At 38.5% G+C, this 24,076-nt stretch overlaps 1 protein-coding gene across 2 annotated transcripts in view; it reads right to left on the bottom strand.

The window, feature by feature from the left end:
* The window catches only part of PIK3C2A (phosphatidylinositol-4-phosphate 3-kinase catalytic subunit type 2 alpha), a 48,617-nt gene that overhangs the window by 7,119 nt on the left and 17,422 nt on the right, over window positions 1–24,076 (bottom strand). For both annotated transcript variants that reach the window (XM_083589151.1, XM_083589150.1), the window contains exons 7-30: window positions 21,813–21,892; window positions 21,644–21,707; window positions 20,556–20,699; window positions 19,978–20,020; window positions 19,685–19,895; window positions 19,472–19,594; window positions 18,448–18,615; window positions 16,540–16,648; window positions 14,864–15,006; window positions 12,347–12,535; window positions 11,615–11,708; window positions 10,480–10,574; window positions 9,484–9,664; window positions 9,283–9,387; window positions 7,925–8,017; window positions 7,397–7,526; window positions 6,638–6,774; window positions 4,493–4,662; window positions 3,931–4,087; window positions 3,375–3,484; window positions 2,984–3,191; window positions 1,985–2,109; window positions 610–727; window positions 435–516 (exon numbers count right to left, since the gene is read on the bottom strand). In XM_083589151.1, coding sequence (XP_083445277.1) covers window positions 435–516; window positions 610–727; window positions 1,985–2,109; window positions 2,984–3,191; window positions 3,375–3,484; window positions 3,931–4,087; window positions 4,493–4,662; window positions 6,638–6,774; window positions 7,397–7,526; window positions 7,925–8,017; window positions 9,283–9,387; window positions 9,484–9,664; window positions 10,480–10,574; window positions 11,615–11,708; window positions 12,347–12,535; window positions 14,864–15,006; window positions 16,540–16,648; window positions 18,448–18,615; window positions 19,472–19,594; window positions 19,685–19,895; window positions 19,978–20,020; window positions 20,556–20,699; window positions 21,644–21,707; window positions 21,813–21,892 — 3,079 coding nt within the window. The remainder of the gene's footprint in view (window positions 1–434; window positions 517–609; window positions 728–1,984; window positions 2,110–2,983; window positions 3,192–3,374; window positions 3,485–3,930; window positions 4,088–4,492; window positions 4,663–6,637; window positions 6,775–7,396; window positions 7,527–7,924; window positions 8,018–9,282; window positions 9,388–9,483; window positions 9,665–10,479; window positions 10,575–11,614; window positions 11,709–12,346; window positions 12,536–14,863; window positions 15,007–16,539; window positions 16,649–18,447; window positions 18,616–19,471; window positions 19,595–19,684; window positions 19,896–19,977; window positions 20,021–20,555; window positions 20,700–21,643; window positions 21,708–21,812; window positions 21,893–24,076) is intronic.

Genomic DNA, 24,076 nt, shown 5'->3' with positions numbered 1-24,076 from the left:
AGAAATGTTAACATTTGTTGAAATATATTGTATTTGCTGGTTCTTCTATTAAATATAAAATAAGAAATCAAGCAAAAAAGGCGGAGGGGAGAAGAAAACCAGCACACAAAATAATTGAACTTGTATTTTAAAATAGAAAGAAACCCTCAAATGTAAATGTTTTGAGATACATTCTCTTTCAAGGACACTTTAAGCAGGTAAATATTTTTATTCACACTCAAGTTATTTTGAATTATTGGTTTGTATGCTAGGAAAAACCAGGGGCAGGGGGGGGGGGGAATGACTGAAATGTTCAATAACTAGTTCAATACAGTTGTCCTCCTGCCTTTATGATTTCCCTTTTTGTGCTTGAAAGAATGTAACTACAACAAATATTTTCACTTTTCAGGACACGATCCAAGTTGCCTATTCTTCTTTAAAAGTGATATTCTTACCTGTACACTTGGCTATTCCATCTATTCCTTCAGCTTTTTCATCACGAAGTATGGGATGGAAGAATGTATAAACAAGATCACACTAGATATGGAAAGACAAAATGTTATCATGAGGTGACTGTACCCAACATAAAGGAATTGAAACAATGATGTTTATATTACTTTGTAGAATTACCTCCGAAACATCTGCAGATGCATTCATTAAACTTTGTATGTAGCTGTTCAGCTCCACCTTCCTTTTGGCTGCTACATCTTTTATGTGTGTTCTTCCTAAAACCATCTTACTAGGAAAGCTGCAATATAGATAACATGAACACAACATTAATAACAAGAGTAAGTAGCAACAATCAGGATTTAACTTTTGCTGAAGTAAACAATCAAATACTTCAAGACTGTAAGACAAGATACTAGTATAATCTATGAGTTGGTCCAAAAGCTTGGGCAATCTTACAATAGAACTGAAGGAACACTGCAAATTATACTGTTGTCAGCTGTCCAGTATTTGTTACTATATCAAGAGTACTCCAAGTATAAGGTAACATGGCAACACACATGCTCCAAGGAAATATTTTCCACCCTTCTGTCTCCTCTCCCTTTTCTAAAATCACTGAAAGCAAATACTCAAGCACCATTAACTGTTATAGTCCCTTTCAGAAACGAAATGACAAATACAGAAAATAAATTCTCATGTGTCTGCATCACTCAAGAGAACTGAGCAACAATTAATAGCTATTACTAGTCAAAGTTCTGTGTGTGACATCTATGTCATATTCAGAGCAGACCTGCTGAAATAAATGGTGAATGACCAGCACTGCATGTTACCCTTAGTATGTTACTATAACATCCGTTGAGTCATTCTGACACACCATATCCTTAAGAATGGCAGAAAACTGTATACCAGTCTGTGACCCAGGCAGAATTTTAGACTAATTTAAAATGATATTTTTGACCAAACTGCGGGAGGCAGTGGAAGACAGAAGTGCCTGGCGTGCTCTGGTCCATGGGGTCACGAAGAGTCGGACACGACTAAATGACTAAACAACCACAAAATGATATTCTTTTCTCAATTAAAAAATGAGTCGTGAAATACAGTTTGTTTCAGGGAGAAGCTACTACTACTTTTACAAAAAGTAAAAAGCTCAACAGCACTGAAGGAGATACTGAAATAAATGAAGACTTTACGGCTATGGAACTACAGTGACTGTTCTGTATCCTTCTTTGATACTTTTCTTCAGAGCCAGTTACAACAAAGTGTTGTATACTCACAGCCTAGCTCCTGGAATTTAAGAGTACTGCATACATGGGGAAATGTATTTCATAAAAGGTTAACTTTCACACTTCACTTGTGTATAATCCCACAAGTGAGCCTCAGTTCACAGGAAAGGCTATGGCTGATGGGCATAGCATGGCATAGCATAGATTTTACACGTTGAACTATTGCTATGTCCACTTTTTAATGTTACTGAGAAAATTTAATTGTTGCAAAACATGAAAGCTCAGTGGATTTCAAATTACTTTGTTTATATTTAATTGAGTTTTTAGGAACCTACCCTGGTAACTTCCAAAGAGGAAATAGGATGCCAAGCTTGTTGTGGAATTCCTGGAATTCATCAAATGTCCGAAAAATGAACGTGGGTTCATTTTGCCCCTCTCTTAAAACCCTGACAACATAGATCTGCCAAATCAGAAAGGAACACACTTTAATAACTTTTAAAAACACACACACACATAATTTTTTTATTTTATCTATTTCCCATCATCCAACAGAAGAAAGCAAAGAGATAGTGTCATTCTCTCAAGCGTGTAAACACACAAAAAGAATAATAATTTCAGTACCAGGTGTTGCAAGTGTGTATACAGGTTTCTTCCTCAGAATTATAGCTCCTCAAAGCTCTTACATAAGAGGGCAGGAAAGCGGAGTTTCATTAATGAGAAAAGCAGCAGTGACAGGCTGCAAGCTATTTTCAAGGTTACATTGGTTTTATGTTTGCTGTGACAGGGTGCGTGTGCACACTATGTATATGAACAGGAAGCCAAAAAAGCTGAGCAGGCCCACCCAACATTTACAGAATTCATTTTCTACTGTATGACACTACCCTGGAAATATGTTTCCCTTGTAATGTTAGATTGTGGAATTAAAGCTTGGCACTTAGATTTGTGGACAACGCAATTCAGACTGATCATAATCTGGGATCCTGAGCTGTTGAAATAGTATTGCTAAGCTGTTATATAAACACTGAATGATGGCAGACAGGAACTGGCCATGGCTTCCTGATCTACAGAAGCATGCAAGGCAAAAGAACACACACACATTAGGGATTTCAGAGTCTATGCCTCTCTGCTGGAGCCCTTCTTAATAAAGTATCAAACTACTTCTTTCACCCCACAGTTAAATGTCTTGATAAACCTGATGTCAAGTTCCAAGATAATAAATAGGCAATATTTGTGGAGAAGCAACAGCTTCAGGACTCAGAAAGTTGCACCAATAATAAAATGAAAAATGGCAAAACCTGGAAATCTTAAGACATAGTATGGATCCACATACTTACATAATATTTATCTGGGTTGTATCGCTTATGGTATGTAAAGACAGACACTTCTTTGATACGACCATCTTGTTTAAGCGAGTATGTTTTGGGAGAAAAAGAGAGGATGGGCTCATCATTGGAAGGCAGGCCTGAAAAACGCAGCTGAGCAAGGTTGTGAATGAAAAAATTGAACTTGGTGGCAACACTTCCCAAACTTGATTCTATCAACCTAAAAAAAAAGGGAGGGGGAATCAGATCATGTTCATTTCCTTTGAGATGTACAGTACATTTGCTTAATTGGAGTAAAAAGGAAAACTATTTTCATAGATCACAGAATTGATCACACCTACTTTATTAAAACTGATGAACATGCATAAATAAGATTTTTGTAAAAAGGAAAAAAAAGTGGTACCTTGTAAAGAAAATTGTAGCTTCAGCATCTGTAGTTTGGGGTTGAAGAGCATCCTGGACATATTTCAAGTCTTGAACTCCAGTAAGTTCTGGTAATCCAGAAGAGAGCATCTATAGAGTGAACAGATATGTTTTAAAAATGGAGAAGATCAATTATTCATTGGTACAGCCAAACCAAACCAAACCAAACCAAACCAAACCAAACCAAACCAAACCAGTACTATATTTTAAAATAGCATTTCCAGATTTTATTACTGCAGTCATTATGACATAAATTTAATCTGCAGTTTCCTGCATTAACACTACGTAGTTGTCTTTAAGCACAAGAACCATTCACTTGAAAACATCCAAGGGTTACAAGCCCACTTGCACAACTGACTTCCCCTCCCAGAAACAGAACTTCCCCATCCTCTCCTCTCCTGCTTCAGCATCCTGCACCCCCTTTTCCAAAATATGCTCTGAAGATTGAGGGGCAGTCTGGAACAGAGGTTGCAGGGGGAGCAGAGGAAGCCTCTTGCCTTCTTTGGTGAAACCTCCAACAATACAAAAACTATTACCAGTGATAGGAGGTTAAGAAAAAGGTTGGCTCGTTTCCTTATCAAGTTATAAGCCTGGCAGCAGAGATCTACGAACAACTGGAAACGGATGGTAGGTTTCTCACCACCGTTGATAACGTAGGCCATATCTGATGTCAGCACAAAAGGAGCCCGATCCCTTTAGAAAGAAGAGATAAATTAAATACAGATTTTTAAGTACTGAAATTTCATTTTCTAAACTTCTAATGTGAGGGAATTTCACAGGAACTCTGCAAATTGTGCAAAATGGAGAAGGAAGCAACTGCTGTAAGCAAATGGTTCAGAGTGTATCAGTGGCCCACAGCCCCCTTCCCTTCTTTGTATATTTTCATAGGTCGAAATAAGATCAATGTAGCTCTATTTATCAGATGCAGAGTCTGTATGGCAATCATACATTGTCATATTTAACATTATTTTGGAAGAAAAGTTACAGCTAACAGAGCATACTGCCACAGAAAGCTATCGATCTTTTCAAGACCATTTATTACTATAGCTGTAAAGTTAGCTGTATAGTGAAGCCTCAAATTTTACTTTGAAATCATACCTCTTAAAGCTCCCAAACATCTGTGCATGGCCCAAAAACTTTCCAAAATCAATATGGAATGTATGTCCTGTACTTCGAAGCATGATGTTGTCATTGTGACGGTCACAGATACCTAGGACATAGGTGGCCACGCAACACCCAGCACAAGAATATATGAAGTTTTCAGAAGCCTAGTATAAGGAAAAATAAAGGTTAAGTTAGATTCAATCCAATTTACTACTAATTTACTACTTGGAGAATACTACTGTGGTTTATCATACGTAAGTCAAGCGTGGTAGCAGAACTGCCAGTCACTCAAATAGAACATAATTAGGGACTTTTAAGGATTGTATTAAGTTTTGCTTAATTTTTGAGAAGTTAATAGGGTAATATGATCAACTGGAAAAGAGTAAGCACCATCTTGTGCCAGTTGTTGCAAGTAGGTTTTAGCGGTGTTAAGAAGGGTTAAAGGTAAAGATACCCCTGCCCGTATGGGCCAGTCGTGTCCGACTCTAGGGTTGTGCACCCATCTCACTTAAGAGGCCGGGGGCCAGCGCTGTCTGGAGACACTTCCGGGTCACGTGGCCAGCGTGACGAAGCTGCTCTGGCGAGCCAGCACCAGCGCAGCACACGGAAACGCCGTTTACCTTCCCGCTATAAAGTGGTACCTATTTATCTACTTGCACTTAAGGGTGCTTTCAAACTGCTAGGTGGGCAGGAGCTGGGACCGAAAGACGGGAGCTCACCCCGCCGTGGGGATTCGAACCACCGACCATGCGATCGGCAAGTTCTAGGCACTGAGGTTTTACCCACAGCGCCACCCGTGTCCCTTAAGAAGGGTTAGGGGAGAGAAAACCTGAAAAGTTAAAAACGTATTAAGGCACACAGTAAAATGGCTTCTACAAATTAATAGGGAACACGCGCAGTTAGGAAGTGTAATGAAAAAATTGCACTAAAATTAGAATAAAAAGTATCAAAGTAATATAGTAATAAAGTTACTGTAGATCTTCTTTTTCTTTCCAATATGTAATATTTGCTTTAAAAAAACTGTTACGTACTTCAACAGGAGTTTCTAAACATCACAACAGAATCTGGTTGGTTAGTTGGTTGGCATCCATCTGTCTCGAGAGACAATGGAATGTGCCTCTGGGGGTGAAGTCAAACTGCTGCATTAGCAGCACCAAAGTGACCACCCCAAGGCACAATAGAATAGTTTCCTTTTAAAATAAATAAATGCTAGAATAAATATTTAGCATCTTATTTTTAAAAATTAAGCTAAGCCTACTGACCATTTTTTCCTCAAGAAAATAAAGCTTGCCTTAAGTAACATCCTTGTCCATCTAGTTCAGACAGAAGCTATTTTCTAGGATCTAAACATCAACATCATTATCTCTGCTTCTGATGTCAGAGGTTGAAGCTGGACTTTATACAGTGGTACCTCGGGTTACATACGCTTCAGGTTACATATGCTTCAGGTTACATACGCTTCAGGTTACACACTCCACTAACCCAGAAATAGTGCTTCAGGTTAAGAACTTTGCTTCAGGATAAGAACAGATATCGGGCTCCGGAGGCGTGGCAGCAGCAGGAGGCCCCATTAGCTAAAGTGGTGCTTCAGGTTAAGAAGTTTCAGGTTAAGTATGGACCTCTGGAACGAATAAAGTACTTAACCTGAGGTACCACTGTATATGCAATATATGTGCCCTCCCATTGAGCTATGCCCTTTTCTCAATAGCAGCGATTACTCTACATCTCATAACGCACGCGCGCACGTGTGTGCGTACCTTCATCCAAACATCACAGGGCAGTTTACATATCATAATCGGTTCATGTTCTGAAGCCATATTTACTTATAGCCTCCCGCTCACTGAATGGTCTTCAAAATGGGTTACATAAAATATACTTTAAAACAATGTAAAGTTTATGAAAAACATAAAGCCATTTGACTATCCACTGCAAGAAGCAGGTTGCTGAACTAGATAAACTTCTGACTGACACAGTAGGGCTCTTCTAAGGCAAGAGGGAAGCAGGACTCAGACAGTAATCCTTGGTGTGCAAAGGAAAAGTCAGGGGGCAGGGAGGAGGAGAGGTGGCCTGGCTCCATGTGCGGTTTCCCAGCATCTGTTCTTTCCTCGTGAATTTCAATCAGTTTCATATTAAAGTTACCTTTTCATATTCTTCTTCTGTAGGGTTGTATTTTCTTAGCCATTCTGCAAGGGGCTTATCTTTAAAGGACCCTGTCACTCCATACTCTACTTGAATTTTCCTAAGTGTATCTGAAGCTGGAACAAGCTCCACCAAACCTTAAATCCAATAAGCAAAAAAATATTTACTGTCAGGCATACAGGATTTGTACTCTATTTCTATAATGGGTTTAATTAAGTCTTAACTTCAAACATTTTAAAGAAATACTTCTGTGAATCCAAAGTGCTTGCTGACAAATAATGTTGCATGACATGAAATATTTGTACCCGTGCTCATTCAAATTGATCTTTAAATCAAATCAATACTTTGTAGATAACCAAAAAGACGTTCACAGTTTTAGACTTAGAAGCTGCTAGCAGCAGAATCCTTACAATTTTGAGCTCTCCTCTCCAATCATATATTTGAGATTTCTTCATATGGGATAGAATTTCCTTTACATCCATGTTAACACTTTATCCAACTGATTTCAGACACAGCTGAAACTGCAGGAGGGTGCTTTATATCAGACAGCTCTGTCTATGTCATCCCCCAAAGATGCTACTACTACACTTGCAAGGTGCTTCTCTAGCTTGCTCTGCAAATGCAGACATACTTTTGAGGCAGAGGCTTTAGAGCAATCATGCTAAAGCTGTGTTCCCACTGGGAACAGACACGAAAAGCAGACCAAAATCTAGGTGGCATGGAAGGCATTATGCTCTGGGAACTACGAACGGTTTGCACCTCTATCTTTGCCAGTTGACAGGCACTTGAAGATAACCATCCGCAGGTCCAGTCCTTCCTGTAACCAGATCTTGTCCATAATTTTTATCATCTGCAGCGCCAACATGTCTTGACGCAGATCCTCTCCAACCTAGAACAAAAGTAAGGATGCAAATAGAGAGAATGACTTTCAACAGGACATGTGTCATAAGCTGGGGTGTGCACAGTTAACTACGTTGCTGCACAAGACCAGAAATGGATGTTTGGCTAGAAAATTCAGTACTTCGTATTTGAAGATGAATGGGAAAAGCCTGGAAAAACCTCAGAAACTCTGAGAACAGCATTCTTCGTTGCAATCTATAGCTCCTTCAGAGGCTTATCTAGGGTCCCTTGGCAAGTAGCTGTATTGGTGCTCCCCACCCAATTACTTTACTGCAATAACTATACATGCCATAGGTATGTATCATAAAGCGAACTAGTTTTAAAAGATTTATCAAATTTATGTTACCACAGAAATATGTCTGTCAAACACATGCTGAAAAAATGTACCTTAAACATGACATTAATTTCTTCTCCCAAGGGATCTGCATTCACCAGAGCAAGTTTAAGAGGTACTGCATTAGAACTAAAGTAGGAACATGCCTGCAAAATACAATTTACATTAATTAGTGCAACGGTAGACTAACTAGCAATACAAAGGCAACCAAAGAGCTCCAACTATCCTTACAAGAAAATATTATAATTAATTTTGCTAAACTAGCAAATAAGCGAACCACAAAGGATACAGAAGCCCAACTTAAAAGCAATATGTTTTTGTTATTTCTCATGGCCATATTGCTGAAGTGAGGATGACAGATTTACAGAGATTTGCATTTTATCATCTAACCCTAGTGCCTCATTATAAAAATAGCAAAGTATGTTCCAACAGTATTATAAAGCTTTTTAAAATAAAAAATCTGCTTGCATTTACTATACGTATTTATCTATATTGTTCCTTCTCCCTCCTTTTATTGTTACTTATTTTGTATCTTATTGGCAATGTATCTTTTTTTTAAAAAAAAAAATAGATTTATCCCGCGCTCATGAATGCGGGGGGGGGGGCTTGCAAAGGAATATGGCTTCAACAACTTCCTGTTTCTTCCTACAGCTGTGCACCTACGCAAATTTATTTGACAGCTTAGTACAATGGTACCTCGGTACAGTCGTACCTTGGAAGTTGAATGCCTTGCGAGACAAACGTTTTGGTTCCGCCACGCCACAAACCTGGAAGTTATTGTTCCGGTTTGCAAACGTTCTTTGGAACCTGAAAATCCATCGCGGCTTCTGCTTGGCTGCAGGAACTTCCTGCCTTGGAAGCCAAGCTACGCCTTGGTTCCCGAACGTTTTGGAAGTCAAACAGACTTCCAGAATGGATTTGGTTTGACTTCTAAGGTATGACTGTATTTGTCTTCAAATTTCACAAAGCACTGAAGTCAAGATGAGATTATGCAAAAACTGTATGTGTATTTCTAATTATGGTGGTCTTATTTTCTTTAACACTTTCAAAATCTGTGCCAAAAATTCCCATACAGAGAATTTTAGGTTCTGTCTTCTGGTTATTACTGGAACTTCCATATACAGAGGCAACATGAATCCAAGTGCCATAGCCTAGGGAGATAAAGGGAGGAGTGCTTGACTTCATGCCATCCTGTGAACTTCCCAGAGGGACTTGTCTGGCTAATATTAGAAACTGGACTGATTGACCTTTCGTCTCATCCAACAATGGTTTTAATCATTTACAGTTTCAAGTCATTTGCCCTATGCCCGCCAAACAGTTTTGCTCATTCCTGCTGGTTATTCTTGCATGTATTACTAGATGTGAGTACATACATATTATACTGGATTAGAAATCTAGAGACACACCATACCTTGACATTCAGTTCTTTAGCTACAAGGCTGGGACTGAGAGGCAAACGGCACTTGTTTTTTAAGAAAATGGACTGAACACGCTCCATTCCGCTTTGTAAGACAATCTGTTAATGAACAGTACAAGGTTAAAATTTACCTGGATTGAGAAGTGATTTTAATTAGCAATACACATACAAATAAATATTCCTAATGTAACAAACCTGTCTGGAAGATCCACTTGCTTGTTTTACTTTTTCTGCTACGGTTCCCAGAATCTGTACCAATTTTGTCTGCTTTTCCAACTCTTCTCTCAATCCTTTGCCACAGACTGAAAGGAAGGCACCAAGGATATGCTCATACCTTACACCATGTTTGATATCATGCAAGGCATCCTTCAGTAACCTGAAATATTACGTAATATTAGATTAGTTTTCTTCACAAACCGCACACACGCACACCCTCCGTAGGCTACTAAATTTCCTGCTGCAGTAACTAGATTATAAAGTGCCACAGAACACAGTATTAGTTGACACATACAACACAAGCAATGCAAGAAAAGGTGTGAAGGGAGAGAGGCTGCAATCCGAAATACCAGGAAGTAAGCCCCAGTGTAGGCAGTGGGAATTACACCAGAGTAAACATGCCATGGATTGGGCAAGGAAATGTGAATTAAGAGTTAAGATGCTCTCTCTAGTACTGCAGAAAAGGGTTTTCAGCTTCCACAGAAGACTCCTATCAAGGAACTTTAGAGAAAGTGTTATAGATAAACTACTTTTCATCTCAGGGTTAGGGCCATGCTACTTCCACTACATTTGCAGTGAAACATTACATTTGACATTAAATTGGTGTTATCGTTTTGTTACCATTTGTACGTGGGTTTTCATTATGAAGCATCATCTTGCTTAGGATACAGAATGATTAACTAACTGCACTAGTATGAAAAAGGCTGACGTAAAATGTGGTACTTTACAATATAAGTTAGCCTGCTGGAAAAGAAAGAAGCAGCCCAGGGCATCATAAAGTAAGTACACTTCTGGTTTTTCAGAACACGTAATTAAAAATATTTCCAGTGGTCGCAGCAGATATTTTTCTACGCTATAAGGAACTGTGATCTATAATAATAATAATATACTTTATATTCTCAGACTAACTAAAGTCTGGGAATATAAAATCTTAGAACAAAAATCTGATAACAAAAAGAATGTAGATCTTCTTACCAATATAAATAGTGTGCTATTCGAATATTTCCTAATGCTCGGGCCAAAAGGAATCTGACTAGAGCGTTGTCCAGATAGGTTTCAAATTTGAGTGCCTAAATATATAAGAGAGATCAAGTTTTAACCAACATAGTTATTAAAGCAGCTGTCTATTTGAGGGGCTACAATGAACTAGTATAAAATATAGTTGTAATACTCAATGAACACAACTGCAGGTGGCTTACTACAACCAGACACATGTAGTTTTGCAGATATTTTAAGGGGGAAACTATTTCCATAACCATATTCCTGAATATGTAAAGCTATTCAGCACAGATTAAGTTACTATTCATTCAGAAAATATGTACTTATTTAGAATATCTGCCCTTTTGTTTGACACCTCCCATAACAATGAAAATAGAACTACTTACAAAACACAAATTTTAAATATAAATCAAAATTTATACTGGCTTATAAGCAAATGGGCAATCAACAACTAGCATACACAATAAAATCTGTGATCAGCAACAATTAACTGCTTTTAATTATATGATGATGGGCCTAAGCAAATTAAAAAGTTTTCATCTGGCACCAGGAAAGCTTCCCTGGACATTTCACATGTGGGGTGTCACAGATGGAAAAGGCTTCTCTTCAGTCACTGCCTGCCTAATTTCAGAAGCTGTGGGGAGGAGGCACTGAAAATAGTCTCAAATGATCTTAGCATTTGGGCAGGCTCACTATCATCATTTTAGATAGGAACCAAAGAACTGAGTTCCATTGCAGCCTTGAAAATATTTATCCTGTATTGTATGCACACAGCCTTGCCTGGCATTAATCCTTCAGTATTCCCTTCTCTCTGGCCCTTGCCAAGAAGGAAGGAGGGTGTCTATATTAAAGGGGTAGCAAAAGCAACCAGGAATGCATGGAAATGGTTAGGAAAAAAGGAGGGCGGTCCAGTTTGTCTTTTAAAAGCAGCTGCCAATCACACCAGGTAAATTACAAACCATAGTTTGAATTTATTGGACTAAATAACACTGTATCTAAATGCTACACTTTCAAAACGTCAAAATGATCCATATTTTTTGTGTGCAATTAGTAAATGCCAAGTTCCCTGCCCCCTCGCTTTCAAGATATTTAAATGTGTCATTCATCTCACCTGCACAAACTGGGGAAGAAAGTCAGCAAGTTCATCATCACTAATTGCCTCAATCCACTGCACAGCTCTTGTTCTTACTTCCTGATCTGCAAAGCTACAAAGCATAACATCTGTAACAAACAGCGTTTCGTTTAACTTTGACAAGAGCATACTTCCCTGGTGGTTTTTGGAATAAATAATTATTTTTATTAATGAAGAATCTAAACCAGTTCTCGGTATATATAAAATGTGCTATAATCTGCAGGGGAACAAAGAAAATTGTCTTGAGAATTTGCAGCCTCGCCTCCTTATGGGGACTGTTGAAATGCTTCTCAGAATGCACTGTCATTCTGTGACTCTCTAAATCAGTACATACAGTAGAACGCAACAGGAAAGACACTTGATTGTACCAATAAGGGATATTCCTAATTGTGAATCTGCCTGCAAAACTATGTAACATTCTTCCAATGTCAACATTAACACTGTAATGTTCTGGTGAGGTGACTACCACGTTCCATCCCACATATGTACTGGCACAGCACCACCGTAATCAGGCTACAAGCCTACTAAAAAAAATAACAATTTATAACCCCAAGCCTTGCAAGATGCACATGTAATCATCTGCAATCTTCAAGGACACAATTGTGTGGCTGCAAACAGCAGCAAACCGTAAGTAAATGAATTATGAATGTGACTTGCACTTCTCACTTGAAGAAGAGAATAGCACAACATAGTTCAGAACTTGTTACTTACTTGTAGTCCAGCAATTCTAATGCAGTCAGAGGAGGTAAGGGAGGCCACTGCTGAAGCAGCAAATATATTTCAGACAGATTTGTCATATCCCAGTTTGGTGCACTGGCCAATATCTTTGGAAGGCTGCTTGGCTCTGTATGGCAATAATGTCTCTTCTCCCACAAAAATGCTTTATCCTTTCTAGACAATCTACAGAAAGAAAGAAAGAAAGAAAGAAAGAAAGAAAGAAAGACAAAACGTTTTTATTAGTTCATGACAATATATTTATGGTTATCACAGCGGTCATTAATGCATGCCCCTTGGGAAGAAAACAGCTGCAAAGTTTAGGACATGCAGAACACAATATTATACTCTACTGTTGCAAAAGGCCCAAGCAGGAAAAAGGCTGCTATAGTCAGAATGGTAAAGCAAGGCTTTTGAGTTGAATTCATGCTAGGAGACTTTAGTGCTGACGCACCATTGCTTTCCACACTCTGCCACAAATGAAATTAAAATGGTTGTTCCATATACTGCTAAAAAGTACTGTATTCCCCATAAAAAGTCAGCAAGTAAACCTTATTATATCCCTATGTTTAGTCAGAGATAAGATCCACTGCAGCAGAGGTTCCATTTTTTCCAGTCCCTGGCAACACTTTTGACTCCAAAGGCCATATCATTATTAGGATCTGCCTCACGGGTCAAATTTGACAATCACATGATGTCACAAATGAAGTCAGGGGATTTGCTGCTTTGAAGTCCCAAACTCAAAGGAGAAAAGTCTTGAAATGAATGGGGGGTGGGGGGTGGGACACCCAGACCAGGAACACACACATAACCCAACAGGATTGCCATCCTTTGCACCCTACTCTGTGAAGCATTTCAAAGGCTCCCAACAGAACTTTGGAAACTGCTTAAGTGGGCTTTGCCCAAGCCCTGGCCTTGACATCATGGGTAAGGTGGGTTTCAGTCCTGGGCTGAGATTTTAAGGTTTTTATGTAGTCCAGCAAGACCAAAATTGTCAATTTTTTGAAATTTCAAACCTTCATAACTCAAAAACAGGATGAAATAAAAAATTAAAAACTGAGATCAGGTAGCTTCTCTTATACTACTTTTAGGAAACTGGAAATGAAAGCGATATGAAATTGTAAGGTAAAAGTCCCTGCATCATTTGACATGGAATGACCCTTCTACAGTGGTACCTCGGGTTAAGTACTTAATTCGTTCCGGAGTTTTGTTCTTAACCTGAAACTGTTCTTAACCTGAAACACCACTTTAGCTAATGGAGCCTCCTGCTGCCGCCGGAGCCTGATTTCTGTTCTCATCCTGAAGCAAAGTTCTTAATCTGAAGCACTATTTCTGGGTTAGCGGAGTCTGTAACCTGAAGTGTATGTAACCCGAGGTACCACTGTATTATTCTGTGGTACTAAGAGTCAACAGGTTCTGCAGACCCAAAAAGGTTAAAAGGAGGAGCTTTGAGGTCCAGGATAATCAACAGGGAAATATTTAACATGTTCACCTCTGGACAGAGATTACTGAAATACTGAAAAGACACCTGAATCTGCAACGCCTAGAAATATGCAGTGGTACCTTGGGTTACAGACGCTTCAGGTTACAGACTTCGCTAACCCAGAAATAGTACCTTGGGTTAAGAACTTTGCTTCAGGATGAGAACAGAAATTGTGCTCCGGCAGCGCGGCAGCAGCTGGAGGCCCCATTAGCTAAAGTGGTGCTTCAGGTTAAGAACGGACCTCCAGAACAAATTAAGTACTTAACCCGAGGTACCACTGTACTGTGATGACATCTTCAGTCAGCTTCCCTAAAAAGGGAATAATTGTGATGTGTCTAATCAGGATCAACACAATCTACACATATTGACATAAAAAGGTAAATCATCCCTCACTTCAAATGGACAAGAAACAAGTTTCCTTCAGGAAGGCACTAACAACTATCTCCCAACTTTTTGCCACTTATTTCATGCAAACAGGACCATAAAAAGACAAGATTTCCCTAGATCACCAAAAATCCAGTCAAAATACAAGCTGTATAAAAAACAAAAATAAATGCAGGGATGATTGTCATATATGGCAATATACAGATGGGCAGCATGCTTTATGGTATTCTGATGAGTATTTTCTGTAAAGAATGTCAGGTTTCAAGTTGTCTCGCACACAAAAGAGGAAAGATTTAGACATTAGATTCAAATGTGTGGAAATACAGTATTGTTCTGCATCTAGATCTACATGAAGATAATTTTGTCAGGACTTGTAAACTAGAAGAAGGAGAATCAACACATAATAGAGTGCAACATTTTGAACATGTATATTAAATTAAAAGGTGACTGTAGGATAATTATGTAGAAAGGTAAACCACTACTCTTAATATTAAGGACAACCAAAGTGAAGTCCTTCAGATATTGTGGATTAAAACTCCCATAATCTCTGAACATTGGCTGTCCTAACTGAAGCTGATGAGATATGAAGTCCAAAATATTTGGAGGGCACCATGATGACTAACCACGGTTAACGCAATACAACATACCCAAGTGTACCCTCCTTGGAAAGAATGGAAAGAAGACGCTCTCTTGAATCTTTTTCCAATGTTTCTATGGAATGACATGTGGTACTGTTTGCAGCTTGAGGAATTTTGTATACAATATCAAATGATAAGGAAGGGAAATCAATCTGAAAAATTTAAAAAGTAAAATTATTGACGCAAACTATGACATGGCAACTCAGAGAACTACTTCTACATCCCAATTACGACCTCATTTCCAGCACCCACTTTTTGTCCTCTTTCCCCTCACAATAAAATAACAAAACATCAAAGCCAGAGACCATAAAGATCAAAAAGAACATTTAGTGTGACGTGTTCTCACAAATAATACATATAGTATATAATAATAAAGTTTCCATATGACGTTTGTCATTGCAAAATGTGACTTACAATATATAAACAAATATATACATTAAAACTGGCATGGGGGGGGGAAATCTCAAAGACAAACTATTTTTAAAACACTGGATTAAAATGCCCCACCCACTCAAGGACACCACAGATAATTAAGAGCCAAAGGCCTGGTAAAAAGAAATGCCTAGTGCCTAAATCTATGTAATGATGGCGCCAGGCAGGGCATCCTGGGGAGAGCATTCCACAAGTGAGAGCCACCACTGAATAATCCTGTTCTCATATTGCCACCCTCCAGACCTCTCAAGGAGGGAGACCATGAAAAAAGGCCTCAGATGATGACAGCAGGGTCTGGATCAGTTTATATGGAAAGAGGCAATCCTTGAGGTATTGTGGTCCTGAGCTGCATAAGGCTCTGTAGGCCAAAACCAGCACTCTGAATTAGGCCTGGAAACTAATTGGCAGCCAGTGCAGTCAGGCCAGGATTGGTGTTATGTGCCCAGACAATTAAAAATAGCTTTACTGTGATGTGCAAAGCGGACCTAGAATGCAAAATCGACCAAATGAAGCTACAAGTGGAGAAACCCATTTTAAAATGTTCGCTAGAAGTTATTACAAGTAACTGAAGTGCTAGGAAGAGAGGTTCTAACTTTCCGTTATTTTTTTATTTACATAGGAGCACATTCAAAAGTATTATGGCTGCCAGCAGTTTGAAGTACTACAGTCTCCCTCTACCACACCATCTCATTACATTGTATGTATAGGCTAGACATCATGCATCACCACTTTGGGATGCAAAGGTCCATACTCAGGTACAAGGATCTATGTATATTTTTGCAGTTACAGCATACTGAGAATGTGATCCTTGCAATCATTTCCCAGTATGCTTATCAGGATGATAAAATGGTCTGTTAAACTGCATTAAACACTCACCCTTGCACAAAAAAGGGTTGTATGTATAAGAACTTGTAATGTGCAAATCCCTCAGACAGAGATCTTTAAGTCTAAACCCTCACAGGCAAACTACGTCACAGAAGTTTTCATATTTCTTCATCACTCTGCAGTTATTTTACTCTTTTGTATGTGCATGGACTGCACATCCATATACAAAAAGGCTAAAGCAGAAAAAGGCCAGATATATCCTCTCACAGTTTTGCAAAAAGAGTCCAAGTAATGACGAGATACAGCACTCAAATTTTCATAGTGGATTAAAGAAGATGAGATTGTGAAGGGATCATTTATTACTACTCAAATAATTCTGCATAGGGTATAAAAGCTTTTAAAAGCAATTAAGAGGGAACTAGCATTACCTGCAATACTATTCTTTCCATTAAATTTCCTTTTTTATGGACCGCTCCAGGGACAAGGTTTGTGGGAGGTGTCCAAAGGTGTAAAAGTTTTGTTCCACAAGTCAACATTCTACGGACACAAAACCAAGAAGAATTTAGTGCTCTGTGCAGAGAAAGAACTATCAGTTACAAAATGATAGCAGTTGGAATGTGAGGACAGAATTTGCTTGTTAAATCAAATAAAGATCCAACTTAAGCAGTTATTACTAGGAAGAAAAAACAAGTTTTGTTCATAGAATCATCTCAGACCTGATTCATATACTTCAGCATCAGCAAACTTATAAAGATAATTTTCCATATGCTTATAAAGATAATTTTCAGAAGTCCTGAGCACTGTGGACCTCTGGATTGAAATCTTTAGTAGCATATTTGATCAAAATTCATGACCTCTGCAAGCAAAACAGGAGGCATGAAAAGTCTGACAAGGATGGAAGCACCAAAAAGGAGACTTATCCTCCCTCTTATGGCACTGCCTTCTTTTTATCCATCTCCATGAGAATGTCACCTAATGAATTGTCATCTCCCACAAGCTCCCTGCCATCAAAAGAATCTGTTGCTAAGATCAGTCTAGTTGGGATCAGTTTCCTCACACAATGTGTCTTGATACTATTTCTGACGCATTAGCATGAGACACAAATGGGCTGTGTCCACAGATGCACCTGCCATAAACACAGCAACCTTAAAGAAGTTGAGAGATGTTTTATGAAGGCAATCTACATCTTAGAGTGGAATTGTTGAGGATGTCGCCCATGCGTCAGGACAGCTACCTTAGAGAAGACCACAGTCATGCAAGATGCTCATAGTGACAATGCTGCTGCTTTATGCGCACATTCAAGAGTAAAACTGAATTAATTCAGGAGGGATAATTAAAGGAAGGAATTGAAGGCTGAACCCAGGTAAGAAAAATACAATTAATAAGTAAGGAAGCCCCCAACTTGGGGTTTAAGGCAATAGATAGTCAACTGTACAATTTGGTGACAAAGGAAAGAATTAATTGGAAGGGAGAGAAGAATCAACTGTATAATTAATGGAAAAACAAAGAAAGACAGACACTGAGGGGGAAATGGCTCAGAATGAAAGACACAAATGCTGAGGAAAAGGCCTCAGGGGGTGGAGTGGGGTGGGGGGACAACAACAGAGAATCACTCACTACACTCAGAATATCACAGATCGCACACACAATGAGCCAGAAAAGACTAGGCCAGAAGAGCACCAGCAAAATCCTGCCACTCCAAGACAGGAGTAATCTACAGGTTATTTTGAAGTGATAATGTTTTTTCCTGCCTTCTAGCAAGTGGAGGATGACAACCCACTTGACTGTGTTCTATGTTCTTGAAAAAAGGCTGTACCTGCAGTATTCCTTAAGTTCACTCTGGGGCTGCTAACATATAGTACCAACAACATCTGGAGGGCCCCAACACCTATTAACCTTAGCCACCATGGCCAATGGTCAAGGATGATGGGAACTGCTTTCCAACTACATTTGGCTGGACAATGTACTGGGAACCTAGAGAATTTCGTACAAGTAGTGGAATTTCTAGAGTGATAAAACCTTAATAGCTGAAATCTTATGAATTAGGGATTTAAGAAGTCCATAAGCAGGACTGTAGTCAACACCACTCAGTATTCAAAAGTATCACAATCCTTAACATAGAGCCAGCCTATCACTTCACCCCTTGAAAGAAGAAACGTATTTAAAATATATTATTCAAAATAGGACGTGGCCGTTATCTAGAGCCCATCCCACCTATATAATGCATTTCTCTTTCCATTTTCTTAGGTTTAACTCTATTTTCTTTGGATTAAAATTGGTAATCTCCCTCTAACAAAACTATACTATTTGCCACAGAAGACATTTTGAATACTCACCGCCTAAAATCAAAAAGAGGTAAGGAAACTTGACCCAACATTTCAGGGCCTTTTCTCTGTTTATTGGAATCTGGTGAACTACCACCATTTTGATTTAATATTCCAAAGAGGGTAAGGCATAAGATGGATTCTAATGGCAACTGAGAGATCTGTATAGGAAAAATTATTCTGTAAAATAAGGAAATAGAATCGTTAGGAATTACTGACTACTATGCTTTAAAAATATATCATATGTTCAAGAAGATCAATACGTAGTTCCCCCATTGCTAAAACAGTGCTTTATTCTCCATTGCCAACTAAAAGTAGACAATTGCACTATTGCAATCTCACTAACCCTCACCATACTTCAACAGAAACCCCTCTTAAATGGACAAAATATTTCATGCAATATTTATAAACATTAGTGACAAAGAAACGGAGTCATTAGAAGCATGATGAGAAATGGAACAGGAATAATCAACTGACTTTTGTAAAGCCATGCTTTTAATATGGTGATGGCTATTTCCAACACCCATCACTTTTGTGTAAGAAATTGTTTGCTATCTGGGAAAAGCACATGCCTACTTGGTTGTATGCGCATGTCTCATATGCCATCAGCTTCACACAGGATTCCTCATAGTTTCCCACATGAGGAAATTCCCAGTCCTGTATAGGGATTTCCATTGTGTGGGAAGCTGCTTGATCCCCAAGACAATACTTGGGATGGGACCTGGGCTTGCAACCTTCCTTCCTTGTTTTCTTCACCAGCTGAATACATTAATAACTGAACAGTAGAACAACACCAATTTTATTTTTAGTTATTTCTATCTTGAAAAGTTGGGAGGTTCTATGCAAATTATGCTGAAGGACCTGGTAAACTATTCAGAATTTGATGCACTGACAGAGCATAGAAAATGAAAGATGTTAACTTGTGGTCTGATGGAATCAGTAGCATTAATTAACAATCTCAGGGGATGTGATAGCTACTGCTCAGAGAAACCATAATATTTTTATGAGTCAGATAAATAAAAAAATCACCACTTACAATTCATCCCATTTAATCAAATAGAAGAAATTCTTATAAGTGCCAACCTTCTTGGACTGCACAGGTTTGAAAAGATCTCTTCCATTGTGGGTAAGAGAACAAACCAAATAGTATTTTTCATAACTGTAAAGGGGAGACAAACATTATGATGAATCAAAACATTGTGATGCGTGCGCACTGGGGTAAAAGGTGCGTTTTGGTTTAGTTACTCACACAGAGACCCAGCTACTAAGGATTCCGTGCGCTGCAAATATTGTGAACTGGAGGTGCTCTGTGGCAGTCCATGCTTCTTTAGTGCTTTTCTGAATCTTTGGAGTGTTTAAGGGACTGCTGCACGAGTTCAAGTGGAGTTGAAGAAGAGCATATACTGCTGAGGTCAGCTGATCTATGCTCGTTTGCAGAGGGTTTTCAAGTTGCAAGGCACCTAAAATAAAACATTTTGCTTTAGGAAGGTAACCATTAAAACAAACATTAAAGACAAAATTAGATGCAAGTTTTGTACTTACCAACTGCATTCTTGCTAGTCTCATCAGAAGATGTTAAAGACACCTGTGCAATAACATATGGAAAACACGATCTTCACATATGTGAAAACCCTTGGTTATGCTATACTATAAATGAAAGTTATTCAGGTATGCAACTGATTGTTAAAACTATCCTATGAAAACTTCATAACAGTTCTCTCTTTCTTTACCTCTGTAGAGGCAAAATATGGGTTTCTTGTCACCTACTGTAAATGCCACAGTTCTCTCTGCCCTCTCACCCTCCACTGTAAAAGTACAGAATTGGATGTGGGAGGAGGAACGACATCACTATCACTCCCCCAAGTCCCTTCAAAGGCTGTAATTGCAGAAGGACAAAATTCACCATGCTCCAAAACAAATAGTTTTCCTCCCCCCTCCTCAAAAGAATGAGAAGAAACATTTTCCATTTACCTCACTAGCTTCTTGGCTAGTGAAACAAAAACCTGTCTTTCCCAAATTTGCCGTATCAACTTGTCTGCAGGTAATGTGGGGGATGGGACTAAAGGTTCCTTATATCTCACAAAGCACATACACAGCACAAAACATGGCAAACCAATTACCTCAGGACTTGCACTCCTTGGAAGGTTAACTACTCTTCTTAGCTTCTTTACAGATGTTGTAATTGCAGGAGTCTCTACCCCATCCAATGTATAGCAAATTTTTCGAACAGATTTAATGATATGATCTACAGCTTTAGTCTGGTTCTGATGAGAAAAGCACATGACAGAGTCCTGAATTAGGAGTCCAATTGTGTGGGTACGAACACAAGACTCACAGCAGCCAAGCTATTCCTGTCCAGCAAAGGGTGTATAGCCCCTTATTAAGATCTATATGGATTCTCATTTGTACTCTGAAAAATACACACGAGCACCATTATTTGTTTTTAACGAGGAGGAATGTGGACATGGGGAAGTATGGACCAGGGTGGTGAGACTTAGCAGATTTGGAGAAAGCTGCAATAGTCCAGTTCTACTACTATTAAAGGTAAAGGGAACCCTGACCATTAGGTCCAGTTGCGGACAACTCTGGAGTTGCGGCGCTCATCTCACTTTACTGGCCGAGGGAGCCGGCGTACAGCTTCCGGGTCATGTGGCCAGCATGACTAAGCCGCTTCTGGCAAACCAGAGCAGCACACGGAAACGCCATTTACGTTCCCGCCGGAACAGTACCTAGTTATCTACTTGCACTCTGACGTGCTTTCGAACTGCTAGGTTGGCAGGAGCTGGGACCGTGCAACAGGAGCTCACTCCGTTGCAGGGATTCGAACCGCCGACCTTCTGATTGGCAAGCACCAGGCTCTGTGGTTTAGACCACAGTGCCATCCGCTAAAAAATATTTTTAGCCATCTCACCCCTTGCTTTTTCCTGTAAGACCAATTGCAGTTGTTAACAGTCGTCAACAGGCTTACCACACCTATCAGCCAATCACCTATTCCCACTACCATTCTGAGTAATACCCCTCCCCACCCTCTCACTATATATAAGGGTCTGGTGACTTCTGTTTCAGTGTATCTGAAGAAGTGTGCATGCACACGAAAGCTCATACCAATAACAAACTTAGTTGGTCTCTAAGGTGCTACTGGAAGGAATTTTTTTATTGCCATAGAAATATATACTTCATAGAAGAAGAAGCAAGAGATAATGCTTACCTCATTCTTAAGTAGTTTATCGACTTGATTATGATAAGCTTCCAACAGCTCTTCAAGAGACTGACTAAAACGAACAATGATTATATTACTATATGCATTTGTAAAAGAAATATACTGACAACTTGGAGGTAATTCATTTCATTACAAAGGATGTTATGACAGTGGTTACCTTTGAATGCTTTCTCTGAAAAGCTTTTCTACATGATAAAGATGCTTCGTCAAATCTACAGGTGTACTGTCATCATCTTCCTAAAAATGAGAGATATACAAGTTATTCAAAGACTATAACCACATGTTTCTTCTAAAGGAACTCTAAAAAGTAATATAAACATGGACAGCAATTTGTCTGGAGTTTAGAAAATGAGAATTTTGGCTTCCCCTCACTCTTCCTTTAAAGAATAAAGTGCACAAATATCTACCTTCAAATACGCTAGTTAAGGGTTTGTCACAAAGTCTATAAACTTGTACCAATATTTTTCACTCTCCAAATTCTATTAACTATTTACCATGAATCAGTGAACCAAATAGGAATTTTGAAAGCCAACTCACTTTTTTTTACTGTAAAATCCATTTCAGGTTAACTAATGTTTTAGGCGGTAAGCCAAAACTTACCTATGAATACGTAAGTTTATTCTTTAAATAATTTTTATTCATTTTCCAAACAAATTTTATACAATCAACAAATTATTTTGCACTCATTCTTCAATTTTTGACTTCCCTCAGTTTCTCTGTCAATCTTTCGTAAAATTTCTATTTATTGACGCATTTCTAAACATGATATTGCCTTTCCCAACTCCTTTTCCTTACTCTCTTTTTTGCAATATTTCTTACTATCTCACAGAGTCTCTTCAAAACCAACAAGCATTGTCTGTACATCACATATATTTTTCAGATATTCTGTAAATTTCCCCCAGTCCTCGATAAACTTTTGGTCTTTCTGATATCGAATCTTCCCAGTCAATTTGTCCAATTCTGCATATTCAGTCAATTTCCTTCTCCATTCTTCCACTGTTGGAACTTCTTCCTGTTTCCATCTTTGGGCCAGAAGTATCCTTGCGGCAGTCACTGCATATTGAAACGGTTTACAATCTCTCTTATTAATTTCGTTTCCTACCATTCCTAATAGAAAGGCCTCTGGTTTTTTAACGAACGTATATTTCAACATCTTTTTCAATTCATTGTATATCATTTCCCAGAAGTCTTTCACCCTTTTACACTCCCACCACATATGATAGAAAGTACCTTCTTTTTCTTTACATTTCCAACACTTATTGCATGTTTTATACATTTTGGCCAGTTTAACTGGCGTTATATACCATCTGTAGAACATTTTCATTACATTTTCTTTCAACGCAGTACATGCCGTAAATTTTAACCTTTCATTCCATAATTTCATCCAATCATCATACTGTATATTATAACCAAAGTCTCTTGCCCAGTGTATCATTACTGCTTTTACCTCTTCATCTTTTGTATGCCACTCCAGCAACATTTTATACATTTTAGACAGATTTTTATACTCATTATTCAATACCTCCACTTGGAATTTTGATTCTTTACCTTCATACCCACACATTTTACAATCTTTTTTAAACATTTCATTAATCTGAAAGTAATGTAACCAGTCGTAAACAGATTCTTTCACCTCTTCATAAGTTTTCATTTTCCATTTCCCCCCCTCTCTTGTTACCAATTCTCCATATGTTATCCACCTCATATTAATTTTTTTCACACTCATCACTTCTAATGGTGAAATCCAATGGGGGAGTCTAGGTTCCAACAAGTTTTTATACCTCTCCCACACCTCTATCAATGATCTTCGGAAGATGTGGTTTTCGAAACCTTTGTGAATTTTTTTCTTCTCATACCATAGATAAGCATGCCAACCAAATCTGTTATCAAATCCTTCTAAATCTAACAGCTCTCCATTCTCTAATTTAATCCATTCCTTTATCCAACAGAGGCATGATGCTTCATAATATAATTTCAAATCTGGCAGGGCGAAGCCACCTCTTTCTTTTGCATCTGTTAATAACTTAAACTGAATCCTTGGCTTCTTACCCTGCCAGTTATATCTTGAAATTATTTTTTGCCATTCTTTAAAAGTTGATGCCCCCTTGATTATCGGTAGTGATTGGAAAAGGAATAACATCTTTGGTAGCACACTCATTTTTATCGTAGATATTCTCCCCCAAAAGGACAATTTCAGTCTTCCCCACACCTCCAAATCCCTTTTTATTTGATTCCACATAGATAAATAATTGTTTTGAAACAAATCAATGTTCTTGGGGGTTAACCATATTCCTAAATACTTCACTTTGTTCACCACTTCTATCTCTGTCCTTTGTTGTATTTCCTCAATTAATTCTTGATTCATGTTTTTAGCCATAATTTTCGTCTTTTTTTTGTTGAGATAGAATCCTGCAACTCGTC

This window comes from Podarcis filfolensis (genome assembly GCF_964270895.1).
Source record: "Podarcis filfolensis genome assembly, chromosome: 1".
In the NCBI taxonomy this organism is placed as follows: domain Eukaryota; kingdom Metazoa; phylum Chordata; class Lepidosauria; order Squamata; family Lacertidae; genus Podarcis; species Podarcis filfolensis.
The sequence above is the reverse complement of the archived record's forward strand: the minus strand, read 5'-3'. Positions and strand labels throughout refer to the sequence as shown.